Source organism: Pholcus phalangioides, unplaced genomic scaffold (assembly GCF_987345545.1).
Source record: "Pholcus phalangioides strain wild (caught in Gottingen) unplaced genomic scaffold, Ppha-v1.0 ptg000039l_1, whole genome shotgun sequence".
In the NCBI taxonomy this organism is placed as follows: Eukaryota; Metazoa; Arthropoda; class Arachnida; order Araneae; family Pholcidae; genus Pholcus; species Pholcus phalangioides.
Window position 1 is genome coordinate 14,787,062 of NW_028301625.1, and position 19,863 is coordinate 14,806,924.

At 33.0% G+C, this 19,863-nt stretch overlaps 1 protein-coding gene across 2 annotated transcripts in view; it reads left to right on the forward strand.

The window, feature by feature from the left end:
* Positions 1-19,522, forward strand: part of LOC149065614 (membrane-associated guanylate kinase, WW and PDZ domain-containing protein 3-like) — a 130,901-nt gene extending 111,379 nt beyond the window's left edge. The window contains exons 17-21 of one of the 2 annotated variants that reach the window (XM_089253973.1): positions 2,544-2,711; positions 3,095-3,129; positions 7,632-7,802; positions 9,216-9,354; positions 16,493-19,522. In XM_089253973.1, coding sequence (XP_089110099.1) covers positions 2,544-2,711; positions 3,095-3,129; positions 7,632-7,802; positions 9,216-9,354; positions 16,493-16,635 — 656 coding nt within the window. In that variant the 3' untranslated portion in view covers positions 16,636-19,522. The remainder of the gene's footprint in view (positions 1-2,543; positions 2,712-3,094; positions 3,130-7,631; positions 7,803-9,215; positions 9,355-16,492) is intronic. The other variant, XM_089253972.1, reaches the window with a different exon arrangement.
* The last annotated feature ends 341 nt before the right edge of the window (positions 19,523-19,863 follow it).

Genomic DNA, 19,863 nt, shown 5'->3' on the forward strand with positions numbered 1-19,863 from the left:
AGCATACTGTGCTTACATTGATACTGTCATCAGCATGACTCAGGAAAAATGTAAGAAAATTTAATCAAGTGCCAAACAAGCATATACAGGGGTCCTGTAAGCCCTAATTCGGCCTTTATCTCATCAACCAGTCATCGTAGTGGAAAGGTTTCAATTTAAAAAATTCTCAAAATGTGTTCAAAAATCACCGTCCAAATTTTGAGAGTGAAAATACAGTGTCATAAAATAAAAAAATTAAATTTTTATATGGACACCGATACTGAAAAACACAACTAGAAAATTGTTTTTCTCTCTCTTCTGAGGCCGACAAAACAATTTCATGTTTCAAAGCGCAATATTTGCTGAGGCATTTGAATTCACAAATTGGAAAAAAGGTTGGGAGAAAACAGCTTAAATGAGGGAAAGGAGCATTGTCCATTAGTTTATGCTGTTCTTTCCCAATGTTTCTCTAATTATTGAATTCAAATATTTCAGTTAATGTTGCACTTACAGACATAGAATTTTTTGTTGGCCTCAGAAGGGACAGGGCATCAATTTTCTAATTTGTGTTTTTAGGACACAATTAGAAAGTTGTCCAGCATGTCCATATAAAAATTTTTATTTTTATTTTATTTTATGGCACACTGTATTTTTGCTTTCAAAACTGGTACAGGGCAGTTTTTGAACACATTTTCAGCATTTTTAAATTGAAACCATTTCTCTACGACAAATGCTTGATGAGATAAAGGCCCAGTTAGGACTTACAGGACACCCTGTATATTGTTGTACCAACCAAAATCAATAAGTGAAGAATAATTCATTGAAACTTTTCACAAATTTTGAAAAATGTTAAACACTTAGTTGTTTTCTTAGTTTAGTCTTTGAATTTATTTAAAAAAAGCTGAAATTAAATATTAAAAGTAGTTGAAAAAATGAATTAATAAGTAAAAGAGTTTATAAAATTTATTGACACAATAATTAATGTAATCGATTACAGAAAAAAAAAAACAAGTAGATAAACTGATTATCCAAGTGGGTGTGGGATGGAAAAAAGTGTAAGAACCACTGATCTAGAATTTTGTCATTTTTTTAGAATGATAGTACTTCTGATCACAAGCAAACATCCTCATTGCATAGACACTGAAACTTGGGTGCTGAGACTCTGAGTGCCCCAATAAATTTTACTATGGGGCTGAGTCCCTCTCAATAAATAATGAATACATGCGGCGCACTATTCCCTCTCCGGCATAACGGCTTAAGCCTGTATATACAAGATAAATGGCAACTTTCAGCCCTCAATGTTTTCTTCATTTCTGCACCTCTGCCTCTTTAGAAAATTTAATAGATCACAAATCAATCAAAAAGTCTTAATATTCAATTTCATAGAATAATTTTGCATAGTTTGCAAAAATACGAGGTTATTATTCACGGTGGACAGTTAGATTTATTTGTGCTGACATTGACACAACACTTATTTATTAGCACTTTGCTAATAATTTAGTGAAAATATAGTTTACGATCAAATTTTGTATTTAATCTTAGCTAAAAAGAAAGTAATGATGTAAAAAAAAAAATTTGCCTATATTGTAACTCACCATAAAAGTCAGCTGAAGAGCAAAAAATTGTTCAATTTTGGGCAAAACACTGGTTTTTATGTATTCACAATAAATGCTTATGTTAAATTGTGTAACTTAATGAATTTCAAAACCTAGAGTACACAATTTTTCTACTCTAAAATTTGAAAACCTTTCTCTATTTTAAAAAAAATAAAAATTAGATTTGTGAATCTGTCATTTTAATAAAAGAAAAATATGTCACTGTAAAGTATAAAATCAAAACAAAAAATCTCGCAATGTAATTCGCTGTGTTTTTACATGCTAATGATACTATGGAATCTCTAAAAAGGCTCACACAAAACTCCACGGTTTTGCAGAACACCAGTTGGAAACCCATGATCTATATCTCATGTTGCTTATCACTCTCAGTAATTTGTTAGTGAATTCTGAGAAACATAGTTCACCCGGTCTCCGAATTATATAGAGGGATTTCTATTTTGTGAAAAATATTGTTGTAATATCCCAATATTTACCAAATTTAATTGAATTGCCCTAATGATCCTAGTAAGATTATTGTGTGTATTATTCCGTGTCTATTATATATTCCTCAAGGCTTTTGAGGAAAGAATTCAAATTTTGTATCCTTGCTGGAAAATTAATTTTTTGAGACTTGTCTAATGATAAGTCAGCATATGATACTATCTTACTAACAGACTGAGGCAAAAAAAAAACCTGTTATGCTTTCCACCAGAAACTGAAAACTTTGAAATATGCATGTTTGCATAGAGCTTTCCTTTTTTCAAACATTGCAGAGTGTATTATCCTTTTTCCTTGAGGATATTTTTCTGTAGGCTTGTATCTCTAGTGATGTGTAACTATTTGACATTTATAATGGTTTTTTTTTTGTTATTATGTGTTTGATAACAATTTTGGTCAGTTATATAATTTGTAGGATGTGTATAGATATATACTAAAAAATAATAAAATGTTTATATTTATTTCCCCAAGGTCGCATTATCGAAGGCAGCCCAGCAGATAGATGTGGCCAATTGCATATTGGAGATCGTATATTAGCTGTAAACAATATAAGTATTCTGAATATGCATCATGGAGACATTGTAAATCTTATCAAAGATTCTGGATATTCTGTCACGTTGACAGTAGGCCCTCCTCAAGGTAGCTTTGATAATGTTATTATAAGCTATATACAGAAATATTTTCAATTTTAAGCATAAGTGAATATTCTTAAGGAAAAATGCCCTCATTGTTTTTTCAAATACATAAAATTTATAAAAGTCAATTTATTGTTCCTTCATCTTGAACAAGGTGTGACTTACACAATGACTTCTTCCTTTGTCTCCAATCAAGATAAAAAAATAAATGAATTTAAAACATCTATCACAACACAATTTAAAAAGTTCTTTACTCCCCTTTCGTGGTTTTGATAGAAAAAACTGCATAAATTGTAAATTTTTTTCTATATGATATTTTTCAATTATGAATAAATTATACTTGTATTTATGTAATACAGTTATATAATAAAACAATTTTTGTTTTAGATGACACATCAAGCACAACTTCAGCTTCTCAAAGAGTAAGTTTGGAAGATTGTGTACTTATGAATTCATTATGAATTATTCATGAATTTCCACTCATATATAAATACAGTGAAACCCCTGTCTGAGACAGCTATTGGGAATTCCATAAAATTGTGTCTGTCTGTGAAGGTGGCTACTGAATGGAGGTAGATGGGAAAACAACTTTGGAATTTTGAACAAGGAAATGTCCTTCCAATGTCTGGCTTTTGATAGTTTTGTCCTGTGTTATCTGTCTTTAAAAAGGGTTGTTTTATGTCAGAGTCTTCCAGTTTTATTTATTTTTATGCCCCCTTAATAGAATTTTTTCCTATGCCCCCTCTTCCTTGCTGGGCCAACCCATAAGATTCCATGCTGTATCTGCAGCTTCTACTGCCCCCCAGGTCTGTTCTATCCTGCGATTTGAGGAACACTGCTGTATATCAATGCTGCATGCTCTCTAAATTTGGTGTATTGGGACCTATGTTTTAAAGAACAGAAATTGAAAAAAATATTGATTTGAAATTTTTGTAATAATAAATAAAGGTGGCTGCTCTTCAACTATGCTTTAATTTAAAAAAAATCAACAGTGACCTCTCGATAATGTAAGCATGTGAAACTAAAAATTTTGTTTGTGAAGGTTTCCTATTGTCTGCCAGGACAATAGGGGTCGAGGACTATGTCAAGGTGGACTCGACATAGGAAACAAATGGTACTTGCTATAACCATCCCATTATGATTACAAGAAAGCCTTTTTGAATTTGGCTTTTTAGCAGAACTTGTAAGCTATCCAAAAAATGCTAGAAACCAAGGCCTCCTGATTGCAAAGGGGCGCTATAAAGTATGAACTGTACCAACCCAGTACCAAAAAACCTCTGGACAGCTAAGGGATAAGACAATATTTTATAGACCGCAGAAAGTGCCTGTTAAGGGGTGGCATCTGCTAACTGAGAATTCCTGTTATTTAGGAGTTCCATGTTATAAGAAATTGGAGCAAATGTTTTGTAAAGGGAGCTCCTTGCATAGCCCTCTTGGGGAGTTTGTTTGAGAGGATGAAACATGTTAATATATATATAATTCTTAAACCAGAATTAATATGTTTCAAACAATTTTTTTGCATTAATTTTTTTTCTGAAATGATGCTAGGGGGAAAAATGAAGTATACATTTTTGATGAGTGGGAAAAACCTATTACTGTCAGGGCATTTTTCACTGCAGTTTTTTCCAGCTATGGCAAAGACTACCAACTCAAAAGTTTATTAATTCTTATTCTAAAGTTCGTGTTAAAAAAACTATATTTTGTACATTTAGAAAAATAACTGGATGCGCAATAATGCCTCATATGAATAAATGGAGAAAAAAATAATTTTCTGCCACACTTGGCAAAAACATATTTTTGCCAGGATGGTTTTATCACCAATGGCAAAAAATCTCCAACCTGTTCCTCTACCATTTTATCGGTAAATAGAAGTTACTGTTCTTGGATTTTTATAGATGTAATCAAGATTAAAAAGTACCAGAATTGCTTTGAGAAAACAAGAACAAAAGCTAACACTGCTTTGATTCAGAGAAAAAAGAAAGTTAACATCGCTTTGATTTGAGGTCTAAGAAAAAGGTAAATTGTGCCTCAGCTCAACAAGAAACTAAACAGTCAATCAAACTGCTTGACAATTTTTGGCTAATCAACAAAAAGTCTAGCTGAACACATAAATGCCCTTGAAATTGTATGCACTGATCTCTGTATCCTGAAGATGCCCATCACTTGCGCAGGGAAGAAGTGAAAACCAAAAAGGCCTAACATTCTATAACTATAACAAATATTTTTCAACATTGAAAAGAAAATTTCTGTAAGTAATCAAATAAAAATTATTTGCAAATTATTATTTTAAGAACAGCAACTAATTTGATTAAGAGTTATTAATTTTTTGCTGGTTACGTGTTTAGACTTAGAATACATTATTCCAAAAATAAAAGATACAGAGAAGGATACTGCTGCAAACACAATGCTATATGTATCAGTGCCTTTAACTACTTGGAAAAAACATGTACTAATATCCTAAGAATACATTAGACTCAACATCATGTACTTACCATGATTTGACGAAAAAATCACCTATCAGAAAAGAAATAAAAAAAATTTTCATCGCTTCTGATTCTTAGCATGTTGTTTTTTATAATAGACATGAAATCAATTTAACCCTTTAAGTGGCACAGCAGGAATTTATTAAACCCCTATAAAATGTCATGTCTTTTTAATTAAGTTGGCTTTCAGTAGGAGCAAAGTAAGGGGTATAGGAAAAAGTGTTCCATTGAAAAATCAACTGTACAAAATATCTGGGCTTGTCAATGCTAAAATAAGAGGCCTTTACCGATCCCTGAAGAATACTGGAGGATTCATGAAAATGATCCATTTTTGTGTTCTGAAATGGACTCATCCAAACCTTTACTACTCACCTGACCCCCATCCTTCCTTACCATTCATTTTCTATTCATAGGGCTCCCACTCAAAATATTGGAAAAAGTAGATCTAAAAAGTATATATGTATATATAAGATGGGGGAGGGTAACATAATCATAGCATAATAAAAAAAAATCACTGAAAATTTTTTTCATTTTATTGTTAAAAATATTTAAAAAAAAATCATAGCACTTTTTCAGTATCCTATAGGATTGACTCAAGCCAAAGCAAAGTGACAGAAATGACTTGATAACAAAAATCATTTTGTGCCAAAACAGTGTACTATTAACCACAGACAATTCTTTTCTGTCCCTCCTCACAATATATTACATTCTTTTTGGAGTCTTTCACAATCTAGTTTATAACCTCTTTGACAATGCACAGCAAATTATGAAGACGTGTAAGTTTTTTAAGAATGTGTTCCAAAACACAGCGCAAAATGTGTAAATTACAAGGTCCAGTGTAAATAAGTCAAGGTGAACCGGATGGTTTTACTGCATTGTCCATCCTTTTTTAAAGGGATTTTTTTATATTTTACTGTTCAATGCTAGTGTCATCGTTTTTAACAAATGAAGCATTTTCATTTCTAGCTCATTGTTGAGCATTGTAAATATCATTTATGCCTCTGCGTGCCCTAAAAATAGAGAAGACAATTGAATGCTATTGGGTACCATCACAAAATGTATGATAGGCCTATGTATCCAATTGCTTTGTTATACAAACTGTTTTTTCACCTATACACAAAACCTTCACCATTATTTTGAATGATGAATGTTAGTCACTGTCTAAGACCATTATAAATACAAAATTAATTTTTCTATCCACAGATACAAGTTTTAAATGACTAATCTACTTGTTGAACCCTCAAACTAAGCAAAAGAAAAATTAATGAACCAAATAGTCCATGTACCTCTCTCCCTCCCGAATAACCTGAGAAATAATAAAATTTCTGCTTTGGCAGAATTATTAATTGCAATCTACTACATTTGTATTATATGAGAATATATTGATTCTCTCCTCAATTAAAATCAAGTACATAAATTTTGTTTATAGGATTTGGTAAAAAAATGGGACAAAGCTAGAAAGTAGGACATTTTACCAAAAAGTAGGAGCCCTATATCGCTGCCAGCCATAGAATGACCAATTGTTCATTTTTTCATTTCAAGATACCCTGTGGAGGCATTGTGTGAACTTCTTAAGTCAAGCTTTCGAAATCCAATTGATAGGGCGTCTATGCTTGTCTTTCTTGTTCCCGTCCCGGATGAGCATTATAGATTATTTCTCCCTGACCTTTCACAATAATGTCTTATATACATATACCCCATCTCGACCGTCTGCTTGTAAAGCCATCTGGGGTCATTATGACTGGTAAAGAGTTAAGGAGGCAAGATATCTTGTCAATGCTGCTTAAAAGGTTAAATACAGTATGATTACTTGTCTAATCACATTAAGTACATGGCACTTGATGTGATTAGATCAGTAATTAGGGTTTCTGATAACAATAACCAATTGATAACTATATCCACAAGAAACTAGCCAGTATGATGACCATGTCGTGTTTGGTTGAACAGGATATATAAAAACAGGATAACTCAGTTTTTCTTTCCCACATAACTGATTGCAAAATGTTTAATCGTGAAGATTTTTGTACATCATTCGACAACAGGATTTTTTTCTTTTAAGCTGAAATCCTGCATTTTTTTATTCAGTCACTGTGAGTAGTTAGAACTAACCTCCTGCTTAGTCTTGCAGGATGATAACAATAACTTACAGAGAAAAAAAAAGTCTGGTTAAACCTTAGCTTCAAAATGCACAAAAAATCCTTTGATAAAAAAAAATTGATAGCATAAACCGAAGTCCTGATAATTATAAACTAATTTTTTTCATATGTTATGACATTGGTTCATTCTATGCTTTGCAAATGCGATAACAATGCCCAAATGATGACATTACCCATGATTCCACTAAGCGGCATGTACTATATTTTAATACAAAGGGGGAAAAGAATATTCTTGTGAAATTTTATAAGTTAGATTATGATAACTAATAAATAATTCATTTTTAGGGAGAAGAAGCATCTTTTGAAAATGATGACCAGTACCATGCTGTAGAGCTTTATCGTGGGACTCGGGGGTTTGGCTTTAGCATCAGAGGTGGAAGAGAATTTTTGAATATGCCTTTGTATGTTCTGCGTATTGCAGAGAATGGCCCTGCTCATCAAGATGGAAAATTATTAGTATGTTGAGTGTTTTTTCTACATCATTATTTTGGCAATGCAACACATGAGACTGGATGAAATAAAATTGAATCAATATAAAAATCTACTGTAATATCTGCAATCTACTGTACTGTAAAATTCTACTGTAGATCACAAAGTGTCTTTTTGAATTCATAAGATGTGTTACACTTAGTACATTATAATGGAGCATTCACCCTTTTTATTTGAATCCTGAATCACCTCTCAAACAAATTTTTTTTATAACAAGAAAATTGTTTCTTTTAGCTGGTCTAGACCTGAACAAATTAATTCTTCCATGTAAGAAAAACATCTGAATGATATAAGCTTTAATATACAAGCAAAGACCATAACAGGAAATTTTTCCAACAATGTAGCTGTATGAAAATAGGAATATATAAAGAAACTCTATTCTAAAATATGAGTGTCACTTGGAGAAAGTGTTTTCTTGCTTCATTATATGAAGTTTCTAATGTTGATTTTCTAAAACATTCAGTAAAAAGTCTGTTTCTGATTCATTGTCCAGTGTACTCAGATATTGGCTCTTGAGCAATAATGTCATTTTCTGCCCGAATATCAGCTGTAAGTCACCAACTGTAGCATACAATAGAACCTCTCAATAGCAGATAACAGAAACCTGTGGGACCAAAAAGTTTGTCTGCTAACATGGAGTGCACATTAATGGATAGTAAAAATACATTGTTTCCCGTTCACATAATTAAAAAAAGTGCCCGTTAACAGGAGGTGTCTGATATGGGAGGTCGTACTGTATTTCTCGAATTGATTTGATGCTTTGATCAACAATGTATTTGATCAAATTTCATTTGATCAAAAATCATTTTTTGTGCTTTGGACTTTTTCATAACAAATTTTTGGACATTAGTAAAAAAAATTACCATTCAGGTTGAAAAAACCCTTTTGTATTAAGATTTTTGTAGATTAAGAGAATTTAAAAGATTCTTGTTGATCGTATTATTTAACATATAACATTTGAAACTGACTGAATCAAGAATTCCTTTTGCATTAAGCAGATTTTCATGATAAGCAGTTTCACATCAATATTCATCTGTATTTTTAACTGTAATCTGATGATCAAATATGCTACTATTAATGTTAAAATAATAAATAAAATCAAGCTGCATATTTTTATTACTTTCCAAAATGCACCCATTAAAAACATTTCTTATATCTTCATGCTTCATTTTTAATCCAATCTTATTTATTCATCTCAGAAATGTTGATGTTTTTCTGAAATCACCTTTGCAATACATACTTTTGTTCTATTATATATTACATGTTTGAAACTCTTGTAATTTTTATTTTCTTATTTATGTTGATCGTTATTGACTTCATTATGCAAGCATGTAGTTTTTCTCTCCACATTTAATACTAACCTAGAAATTCTGATTTCAGGTCGGTGATCAGATAATTGAAATCAATAGTATCAACACTAAAAATATGACTCATTCAGAAGCTATTGAACTTATTCGTCAAGGTGGAAACACTGTTAGACTTCTTGTTAAACGAAACAGCCAGTTACCTCCTGCAATAAGTAAGTGAAATTAAATTTTATACATGGTTAAAAATTAAAATTCCAGGTGTATTTCTGAGAAAATATTTTTGACTGAGAAGGAACAGAGATGCCCCCCTTCAGCGTACTGATCCCGCCAATATGCTTTAGGAGGTAGGGGGCAGTGATGACGAAATTTTGCTGACAAAGGGAGGGCAGGGATTCAAAAATGGCTAAAAATTTGCTGACGTAACACTTGAATGAACCCATACTGGAAATTATGGTACTTTTGCGGCTATCTACTGGTATTCAAAGACAGTGTCTGAATGGTGTAAATTTGATATGTTCCTACCTACAAGTTTTCTATTGTGCATTTTTTGCAAAATCATAAAGGATTTTTTGGAATGGCAGTTCAAGCTGTAAAAATTTTTCAGAGATCGTTGACAAAAAAAACCAAATCTGTAAAAATTTACCTTGAATATTCAGTTTTGTCATCTTGCTGTTATATGGTAGTCACCATTTCGCATCGCGAAAATCACAGGTGTGTACGCAGAATTGGTTTTTGGGGGGTGGCACAAGGATTTCTTCCACAGAAATTGTGGGTCAACACTCAAAGAATTTTAAATTAACAGAGTATAAGGATGTATTTTGAGTCCAATATTTTAATTTTTTTACAAAAATATTTTTACTTCTGTGTGTGTGTGGGGCCCCATACCCACCCTCAGATTTCACCTTTGGTGAAAATCCAGGTTTGGAACCTGTGATTCTGTTGTAGTAATCGGCTGATAATACAATTTTCTAAGGTTTTTCCAATTATGAGTTCACTATTCTTTGATTAAAAAAAGCTCTGGTTACCACGACGATCACACCGACCTACTACACAAATACTTAATGTATGCATTAAATTTCAAATCCACACATTACCAATTTAGAAGATAGATAGATGTAGGGCTGCAACTTGGGGGGGGGGGGGTTGCAGGCGGTCTGGTGCTCTGGACTAGGGGTGCCAAATTCACCCTTTATAACTGTCTCTTCTACATTACATCGGGGTGTGAAAATGCGTGCTTGTCCATTTGAAAAAATATCTAGTTGTGGCCCTGGATATATGGCATCACTTATTCAACACAAACACTCCAAATGCTGGGCACACATGCATAAGCACGCTGGTAAGTTCCACCAATACAAATTTGACATAGCTCCCATATTCAGGTGTGAAAATATGTGGCAGTTGAATAGTGACAGATCAGAGTGGTGGACCATCAGGGAGGGAAAAGAAAATCATTCCACTAGGAAATTGCTTCATAAGAATTAATATGAATAGGGAATCAGAGAGAGAGAGAATCTCATTTGCTTTAAATTTAATCAGAAGATATTGTTGAAAGAGCTAAGGTTTTTATAACGAAATGGAAAATCAATCAGAAGAGAATTTGTAGATTGATTTATTAGTAAATATATAAATATGTGTGCCTAACTTTTAATTACAGTAAATACCGCTTATAACGTTTCTAAAAAAAACATCATAGAAAACAGTGGAAGTGAGAAAAAGCTTTAAACGGCAAATCTTAATGAGAATTACTTAAGAGTTGGTACTACAAAAATAAGTTTTACTAAAAGTTTTAAATGGGAATGTTATAAGCAGGATCAGTTGTATATTTGTTTTAGATTTATTACGTTTGTTAAATTCCATATTCTCATTAAGAACTGAGAATTAAATTCTCAGTGTTAATGGGCTTCTGTGCAAGCTTTTTCTACTAGAGTAGCCAATGAAAGTAAAAAAACCTAGTTATAAGCTAGTAAATTAATCTTTTTTTTTCAATGAACCTGTGGATAGAACATGTTTTTAGAAATGAATTATTTATTTGATTCACAGAGACACCTCCTACCCAGAACATTGCCTGCCGCTCTGTCTCAACGAAGAGATATAAGCAGGTGATCGAAGATCTGGCCATGCTGGAAAAAATTCACAGATACCAGTGAATGAGGTGGGGGGGACCCTTGGAGCAAAGAATAACCGGAAGTGACGAGACCAGCCCGTCCGTTGAGAAAACATGGGGAATCTGGGTTGCCAGATGAAGCCAGCGATCGCTCTATTAAAGGGACCAAGTAAGCCCAAACAAACCGTGGCTTCCCATGCTTTCCTATGAGAAACATCCCCGTTTTTAAAAATCATTTAAAAATTTACTATTCACTTTAGGAACTCAATTTTTTCCCCTCAAATTCTGTGGATATATTTATACAATTGAACGAGAGCTTTTACAATTTTAGTTGTTATTTGTTTTCGAATATTAACTTCAACAACTAGGAACCTTTTGCAAAAATAACCAAAATTTACCCATATCTTGTGTCCCAAAATTCCTTCTCTGCATTTTAATTTTAAAAATATTATGCCAAAGCATGTAATACCTCAGTGCTGAGAGAGACACAATGTTTAAAGACACTTGAACAAGCGGTGTTTGACCTTTATTTTGACTTTTTTTTTGCGAAAAACATTATATATGCAAAATATTAGCATACATAATGCCTTTCAGCTGTTTATATTAAAATATTGTAGAAATACTTCCAGTCCAGGTAGAACAACAAAAACTCGAGCACAGACAATTTTAGATTTCAAATTCAATTCGAAACTGCTTTTTTTCAAACTTTTGTAAACATACCACTTTAAAAGCAAAGTAATAGGTACAAAATGAAGAGTGGGGGAAAAACAGCCCAAGTGATTATTTTCCTAAATACTATAGGCCAGAGAGATGACTTATCGTGGCTCGTAAAAAAAGTTTTTTTATTTTTAATATTTTTTTCTCAATTCTACATAGCAGAAGGTTCGGATGGGCGGCATATATTTCAGTCGTACGTATTCAAGAATATGAGAGTGGAATGGAAGAAGGGTGGCGAAATTTGTACAGCCTATACAGGCAGCAAAACCATAAATACACAGTGGCAGAGGACGCTCGAGCACTTCCAGTACTTTGAGTCACGGGGGCGGCAAAATGCTCTTTGTCCCGTGTGGCAAAAATCCTAGGTACGTCCCTGTCAGAAGGTGCTCGAGCACCTCAGGATTGATTCAGAAATCAAAATTCCTCATGTAAAGCTTAAGACGAGTGCCCACGGGCCTAAAACACTTTCGAAATGTCCCGGATCTATGATAATGATGAACGAAACAAAATGGCAAAATAAACAGTTAAAAGAAAAAATTATTAAAATTACATTTTATTGGAGCTTCATATTATTTTAATTAATCATATTTCCATAGACATTAATGTGATACATAGAATTTTTAAAGTAAATTGAAAGCACTGAACTAAAAACATATGACGAGTTGAGAGCGAAAAATGATCTTCCCCTTTCAAAATAAATTAAAAATATAAAAACTCCTTATACAAGGATAAACTTTTATCTTTCCCCATTATTGGATCATGTAGATTACCTGAAAACACATTAAATAGTCATGGTGCTTAAATTTATTTAGATATTAATATTTTAAGAGAATTCGATCCGGCAAAACACATGTTAAGTATAGGGAAAGAGCGGTTTGTTTGGGCTTACTTGTCAGCCCATAGGGTTGCCACAACGGCTTCAATTTTCGTGCCTGATGTCACCTCCTGTTATTCTTTCCTCCATGGGGGGAACCATACTTTTTTCCAAGATTATTTTTTTTTAGAGGGACCCACTTTCACTTAAAAAGGACCCAGATTTTGGCTGGCCCCCTCCATGGGGGGGGGGGGGGGAGAACCATACTTTTTCCCAAGATTATTTTTTTTTAGAGGGACCCACTTTCACTCTAAAAGGACCCAGATTTTGGCAATAACCTGGTTCCTGGGACCCAGAATACACAGTGGCAACTCTGAATAGTCTATTGACACATGGAGATATTGATCTGGATTAATCTGTAGATTTTTGTTTGAAAAATACTGTCATGGAAAAAAATATTTTGTCAGCAAGCACAAAATAAAAAAAAAACATATTTAAACTGCTTTTGGGCTTTAAATTTGTAACAGGACTTGACAAATTGAATAAAAAATTAGGTGCCAGCTAAATTTCTTGGAAGCCAAGCATATTTTTTCAAGAAAAATTATTCAAAATACAGTCAACTCTCACTAATTCGCCCCTTCCAGTAATCTGGCATTTTTTGGCGGGTTTTCTTAGAGTGTAGATGAGGAAAATGTGTCACTGCATGTCTGTGCGCAGAAGTTTATATTATTTTAAATGGGCATTTTCAATTAATTTGTGCAGTAATCAGGCCTACCCTGGTCTGCCATGTTTTAGATTAGTGAGTCTAAAGGAATGTTTTCTCGCACTTAACAATCCCTTTTTCTATATTGATTGACACATTTATAAGAATTATGAAAAGTTTGTGTATTACTCTGATTTTTAAATTCAAACCCTTGGAAAATTTTAGGCGCCAGTACAAATTTGTTTAGTCACCATGACAACCTACTACCTGGAATTAGTCCCGCCCTGCTTTATAATGCTCAGAATTTCTCTATTAACATCTAAAGTACACTCCTTCACATCAAAGGAACTTAATAAAAAAAAATTTATTTTAGCAAAGACAAAAGTGATCAAATTTTGCAGGCAGATAGTGGAAACAGTTATATCTGCTAAAAAAATCAGTAGAATTTTGTGAATAGATAATTAAGAAGTTAATAAAAAAAGTGGGAATTCTGTATTTAGTTATGATATGAGCAAGTCGCATTTTGGCAAGAGTGAAATCGAACTGATAGAACCATAAATTGCTTATGCTAATCTAATGCATATTCTAGAGGAGTGTTTTCCAAAATGGGTGGGTGACCCCTTGGGATGCACTGTTCTTGAAATGGTATCACAGATAGGAGCAGCCTTTTCATTCACTTATATGACCGTGATACCATTTGCAGGTATCTCATAATGTCAAAACTACAGATCCCATTATTCAACAGAATGGTATCATGCCTTTCTTTCCCAAAACTGTTCTAGGAACACTTGGGAAATCTCCACAGAAGGGTACTTGTTCACATTTTCATGATTCACCACTTATTATCTTCTACTTGGTGTGAGAGCAATGGTTACAGTTGCCTAAGCTCTTCCCTCTGGGACACCAATGATGATGCACTAGAATAGACTGGGCAGATAGAAGTTATAGTTACAATATGGGTTGCCTTGGCAAAAAGGGTGATTTGGACATTTTTTCTGGAAAGTTGGGTCATAAGATTAAGAATTTGGGAATGACCTTGTTCTAGAACATAGGTTTCCAACTGTAATTCTGTTGTATCAAATTGGTATTGCAATGAAAATATCTGTGTGTTTAAGAAATATTCATGTTTGTTTTTTTGGTTGTGTGGAACAAACAGTGTTGTTACCGAAGAGAATTTTGTGTGAACCAAAATTTTGAAGACCCCTGTACTACATCTTACTGTAGGACTTGACAATCCCAGGCACCAGGTTTCCTTGGTGATTATAAAGTTGGTATTGGAGCCTATACATGATTACTAATTTGGAGTCTATGGACAGCACAAAAGATTTTTGATATTTGTGTCAGCATGTCTACCAGCATAGAAAGGGGAATCCCCGTTTTTCTCAGAAAAAGAACTACAGAAAACTAGGCTCCTATATGGGGTACTTCAGAATTCATGGGCAAACGTAAAGGGATAGTAGAACCATAGGCGTACACAGAATTTTCTCGAGGGGGATGGGGTTTCAGATTTTTTTTCCTTCTAAGCGGGGTTTACTTTTTTTCCCTGCAAAATAACGCTATAATCTTGGCTGGGGGGGGGAATTAGAACCTCAACCCCCCTTTTGTGTACGCCAATGTTTACGAACACACCTTTATAAGCATTTTCTGTCATGGAATGTTGTCAAATATGAAAGATTAGGGTGCAAACACTAATAAAACACATTTGTCAGTCATTAATGTCACTAATTTTGGCGATCCATAAAGGTTTCAATATCAGTAGGAATCACATACACAATGCCCAAGAGATAAACCAACACAAAGAAACTGATAGAGAGGAGAGCTCGCAGGAGACAGGTGCTGTGTGTGATGGGCTCACCATATCCAATCGGTTAGAGTAGAAATGTAAATTTGAGTAATTCCATATTTCATTGCAAAAATGGGCCAAATTAATTATATGGCTGGAAATACATGCACTCTTGTATTAAACTTTGGTTTGTATTGGAGTGGGCTGTGCCAAACAATGAGTTGTGGTAGATTTTGCAGTATCAGGTTGCACTGCGAGGAGGCCTACCACATTATATTCCCCTGCACTCTGAAATTTGATAGCATATGTTGCAGTAAATCAGTTGGGAAAAAAAAATTTTTTACTGGTGAAGTGCTGTTGTGTACTCTAAGAACACCTCAAATGCCTTTGCTATTTGACCGCACATTCTATGACTAAAAATGCTTATTTAGGTGTCTTATATTACCTCGTAAAGTCAGTTTCATGAATTTAGAATCCCCCTGTATAAGAAATTTGGTGGCACTTTATTTTTATTTTCAAGCCCTGCCTTATTGTAGGGATTTCTAGAGTTTTTACATTTTTAGTTTAAAGTAACATTAGAATTTGAAATATATTATAGCACTTCCTGTTCAATCTTGGGATACATTGGTCACACCCTTAAATTGTCTTGTCGCACAAAATTTGAAAATCACTCACTGTATCAACTTTAGCTGGGTTAAAGGAACACACTTTTTACACAGTTTCGTATCAACCTCAAAAGAACTGGTTTTGGCAGTGCCATATTAGAAATATAATTTGTCTGTATAAAAAGATGCCAGGTAAGAGGAAGATGATAGGAACATATAGTACTCATTACCATGGGTCACTGTTTTAGTCTATCAATGCCTTTCATTTATTTAGGCTACTCCCAGTATTTCAAAAAAAAAAATTATCTTGTGATGGTGTTAGTAATTTTGGATTATTTAGACATGGTTTTTGTATTCAAAACTTATTTAAAAATTTATTGAATATACAGTGAAACCTTGATATAACAATACTCTGCAGACCAGGAAAAAGTTGCAGAGGGATTATCGTTATATTGAGAGGCAGCAGTTTGACATTAGACTATGGACAAATAATGACTTGAGGGATTTATCATCATATCGAGTATCGTTGTAGCAAGGTTTCACTGTATATTGAAATTAACTGTTTTTCATTTTTTTAAATTTCGTTTTATAAATCTAATTTTTTTCTTTGCTTTTTATTTGTAGTTGATAATCCTAGTCCACTATCAGCTCCTGTAATATATCATTCCCATCATCCTGCACCTGTATCATCTAATGGACATTTGAATCGAAATTATGGCGATAACATTTCTCAAGATTATTATTCTTGGAGGTTTGAGCACAGATAGCATGTAAGGTTTTGAAACTAATATGAAAAATATGTGTCATATGAAAAGATATACATATGAAGAATTAATTGAGCTAACTATAACAGGTCCACAGTCTTTGGTGCTTTTTACAGTCAGCTCTAAAAAAAGATCTGTGATCCTGAAATGTGACTTGAAATGATAGTTTATATATTTTTTTTTCTTCCAAAAGAACCAAAACATAAATAAGCTGTTATATAGAATTTTATGCAATAATTGCACTCTTGAGTCATTTTGTTGTATTATGTATTCATTGTTTGCATTCTGAATATGATAGTATATTATCTTGAATCTGAATGTTTTTAATTTTTGTGCGTTGCTGTTTGTGTTTGATTTTTTAAATTGAATAGTTGTAGATATCAAAAAGGTGTTTGTTGCAATTTCTTTCATTTGTTTGTCTGTGAAAATATTTTTTGCTTGTTATAACGTTCAAACTTTTAAACATGATTCAGTGGTGTTATTTGCATTCATTATAAATCTTTTCATAAAGAGTGAAATGGAATCATCAGAAATTTTCTTTCTGTTGATTTTAGAAATCAGTATGTATGCAATAAGTAATATTTTTTTTCTGGATTGAGTAATTAGTTAATGCAAATTTTATTTTAAACTTTTTCCAAAACAACTATTTATTAAACATATTGTGAGATTATAGGCAGCATGCATACCAATGTATAAAGTTTTAAGTGTATGTTTTGTAATGCTAAACCTCTTTTTTTAAGCATTTGAAAATTTATATTACTTGGACAAAGCAGAACATTCGAACTTTTTAATTCGAGCAGAACTTTTTAAACATTAAGGAATTACATGAAAATTTTCAGGCTATAATAAACTTTTCATGGAGTTTTTTACATGTATATGTATGGAAATGAATGAAGGGCGTAAAAGTTTTGATATGGATTTATGTTTAGTTTTCTAATAATTAACTTTTTAAAATTACTTTCACCAATTGATTGGTTGATGGTGCTGTTACAGTTTATATTCTAAGGTCTTTCCTGCATATGTGGACACACAAATGAACTAATTTTTATTCAAGTGATATATACAGTCAAACTTGGTTAATTCAAAGCTCAAGGGACAGCAAAAAGTTTGACTTATCCAATCACTATCACAAAAACTCTTAATAATTATATACAAATTTACTGAATGCTCTCATCTACTATGCCAATTTCCTTGTGGTTGCAATCAGTGTTTCTATAGAACGTAGACAATTACAAAAACTATTTCATCTGTAAATTTGTAATTCACATTTCTTTTCTTCTGAACGCTCTTAAACATTGTGCAAAATCTTCAGGTTGATTTAGAGAATGAACAATACAATTTTCCAGCTTCAACAAACTTTTTTCTAACATGTCCATAGCTTCTGCAAGCAACAGGAAACTCTGTTGCATTTTTAGATTCATTTTCATCATGAGAAGTTTCAATGTGACTTTGTAAAGGTATCCGTAAGTCAATCACTTCAAGGTACCAGTCTTTTTTTTTTTAAAGAGTTGAACAAGCACATAAATCTTGTTTGTACATGGTGAAAAATATTGCTAAGCTACATTGATATTCCAAAATTAATGAACAATGATGCTAGAAAGGCATGAATATCCAGAACTTATTCACCAGACAAGTGATTGGAATTACAACAACTTTTAACAATTCCATTTATAAAGAAGCTGATCACCACGCATACATGTTTGTATTTCCTGAGTATCAGCCAATACATTTGCCATTGGCAGGTGTTAATGAAGTCACCCAAGATCCAGTGAAACTCCAGCCACCCGCGGAAAGATAAAAATCAGATAGTGCGTGTGTAGCACTGGTAAAAAAATCATTGCTTCTTACTTGAAGCTGCAACAAAAAAAAGTTCCGATTTTGTTGGTTATAGTTTTTTTTTTAATATTGGCTACATGTTTTATTCTAGAAAAGATCAGTAAAGAATGGAATACAGAAAAGAATGACTGAAAGTTAAAAGAATTTCCCTAGAATTCTGGAAAAAGGAAATATTTTGCATGTGATTTATCTGAATCAAACTGAATCATTCAAAACATTCAGGAAATAAATTTAAATTAAACAATTTCAACATTAAATATAATTGGAAACTCAAGGGGACTTCGAATTAACCAAGTTCCACTGCATATAGTCATTGTGGATTTTATCAAAGTAATGCTAAATTAATTTTTTAATTCAAGAAAGACAATTCTAGATATTTATCTACAGGACATCAAACCAGGCTTTTATGGACCATTAAGTCTTTATGCTTACATAATCCCAATGTAGTTTTTTTTCCTTAAGAAACATAGGTGTAAATTTATTAGAAATATGTTTGTGGCTCAACCCTGTACTTTTATAGGTATTACAAAGATGACACACACACACACAAATATTGGGGGCAAATACTCATGCCCTGATTCAAGTTTAAACCCATGGTAACAGATGAATCATTGGATTTTAAATGGTGAATGTTCTCCCAACAGTGTTTTTTTTCTATGAAGATCTTATAAGATACAGTAGATAGAACACACATACCTGTAAATCTTCCTTAATTCATTGGAAAGGGGGGTGGTGTCTCTACTTAAAATTTATGGTCAATTCTATAAGAACAAATTAGGTGTGGTAGCCCAGATCAATAAGATGCACACCTACTGTACCAAAGGATGTTCAGAGGTGTTAGGAATTCAATACTTAATAACTCCTTGTCGGATTCTTTCCTGAAATGGAGGTGTAATTGAAATGACGACAATATGACTGCAGGATGTTCCCCCGATGGTTTAGTTAACCAACCTATCTGAGAGACATGAAGGAAAAGGTAAAATGCTGCCATTCAGCAATAAACTGTAGGTCCCTGTTCTTGTGTACAGAAAATGATTGTTGTACCACAAGTATTAAAAAAGAAAAAAACAATTTTTGACCCCCCTTCTCTAAGTGGCATTGACCAAATATCTTGCCTCGTTGAAAGCCTCTTATTTAATTAATTATTAGGAATATTATTAATTAGGCTCAGGTATTTTGTAAAGTTGATTTCTCAATGAAACATTTTTTCCTGTACTCCTTACTTTCCTTCTGCTGAAAATCTGAGGTGATGTCTACTATCCTGTGCAAAATGTTAATTTAGACAACGAGCCAAGAGATGCTATAAGTTTTAGGAGAATGGTATAAGTTTTAGCTGCTAAGTTTTTAGGAGATTATAGGATTAGTTAACCCTAGAATGCTACCTGGGTATACAAG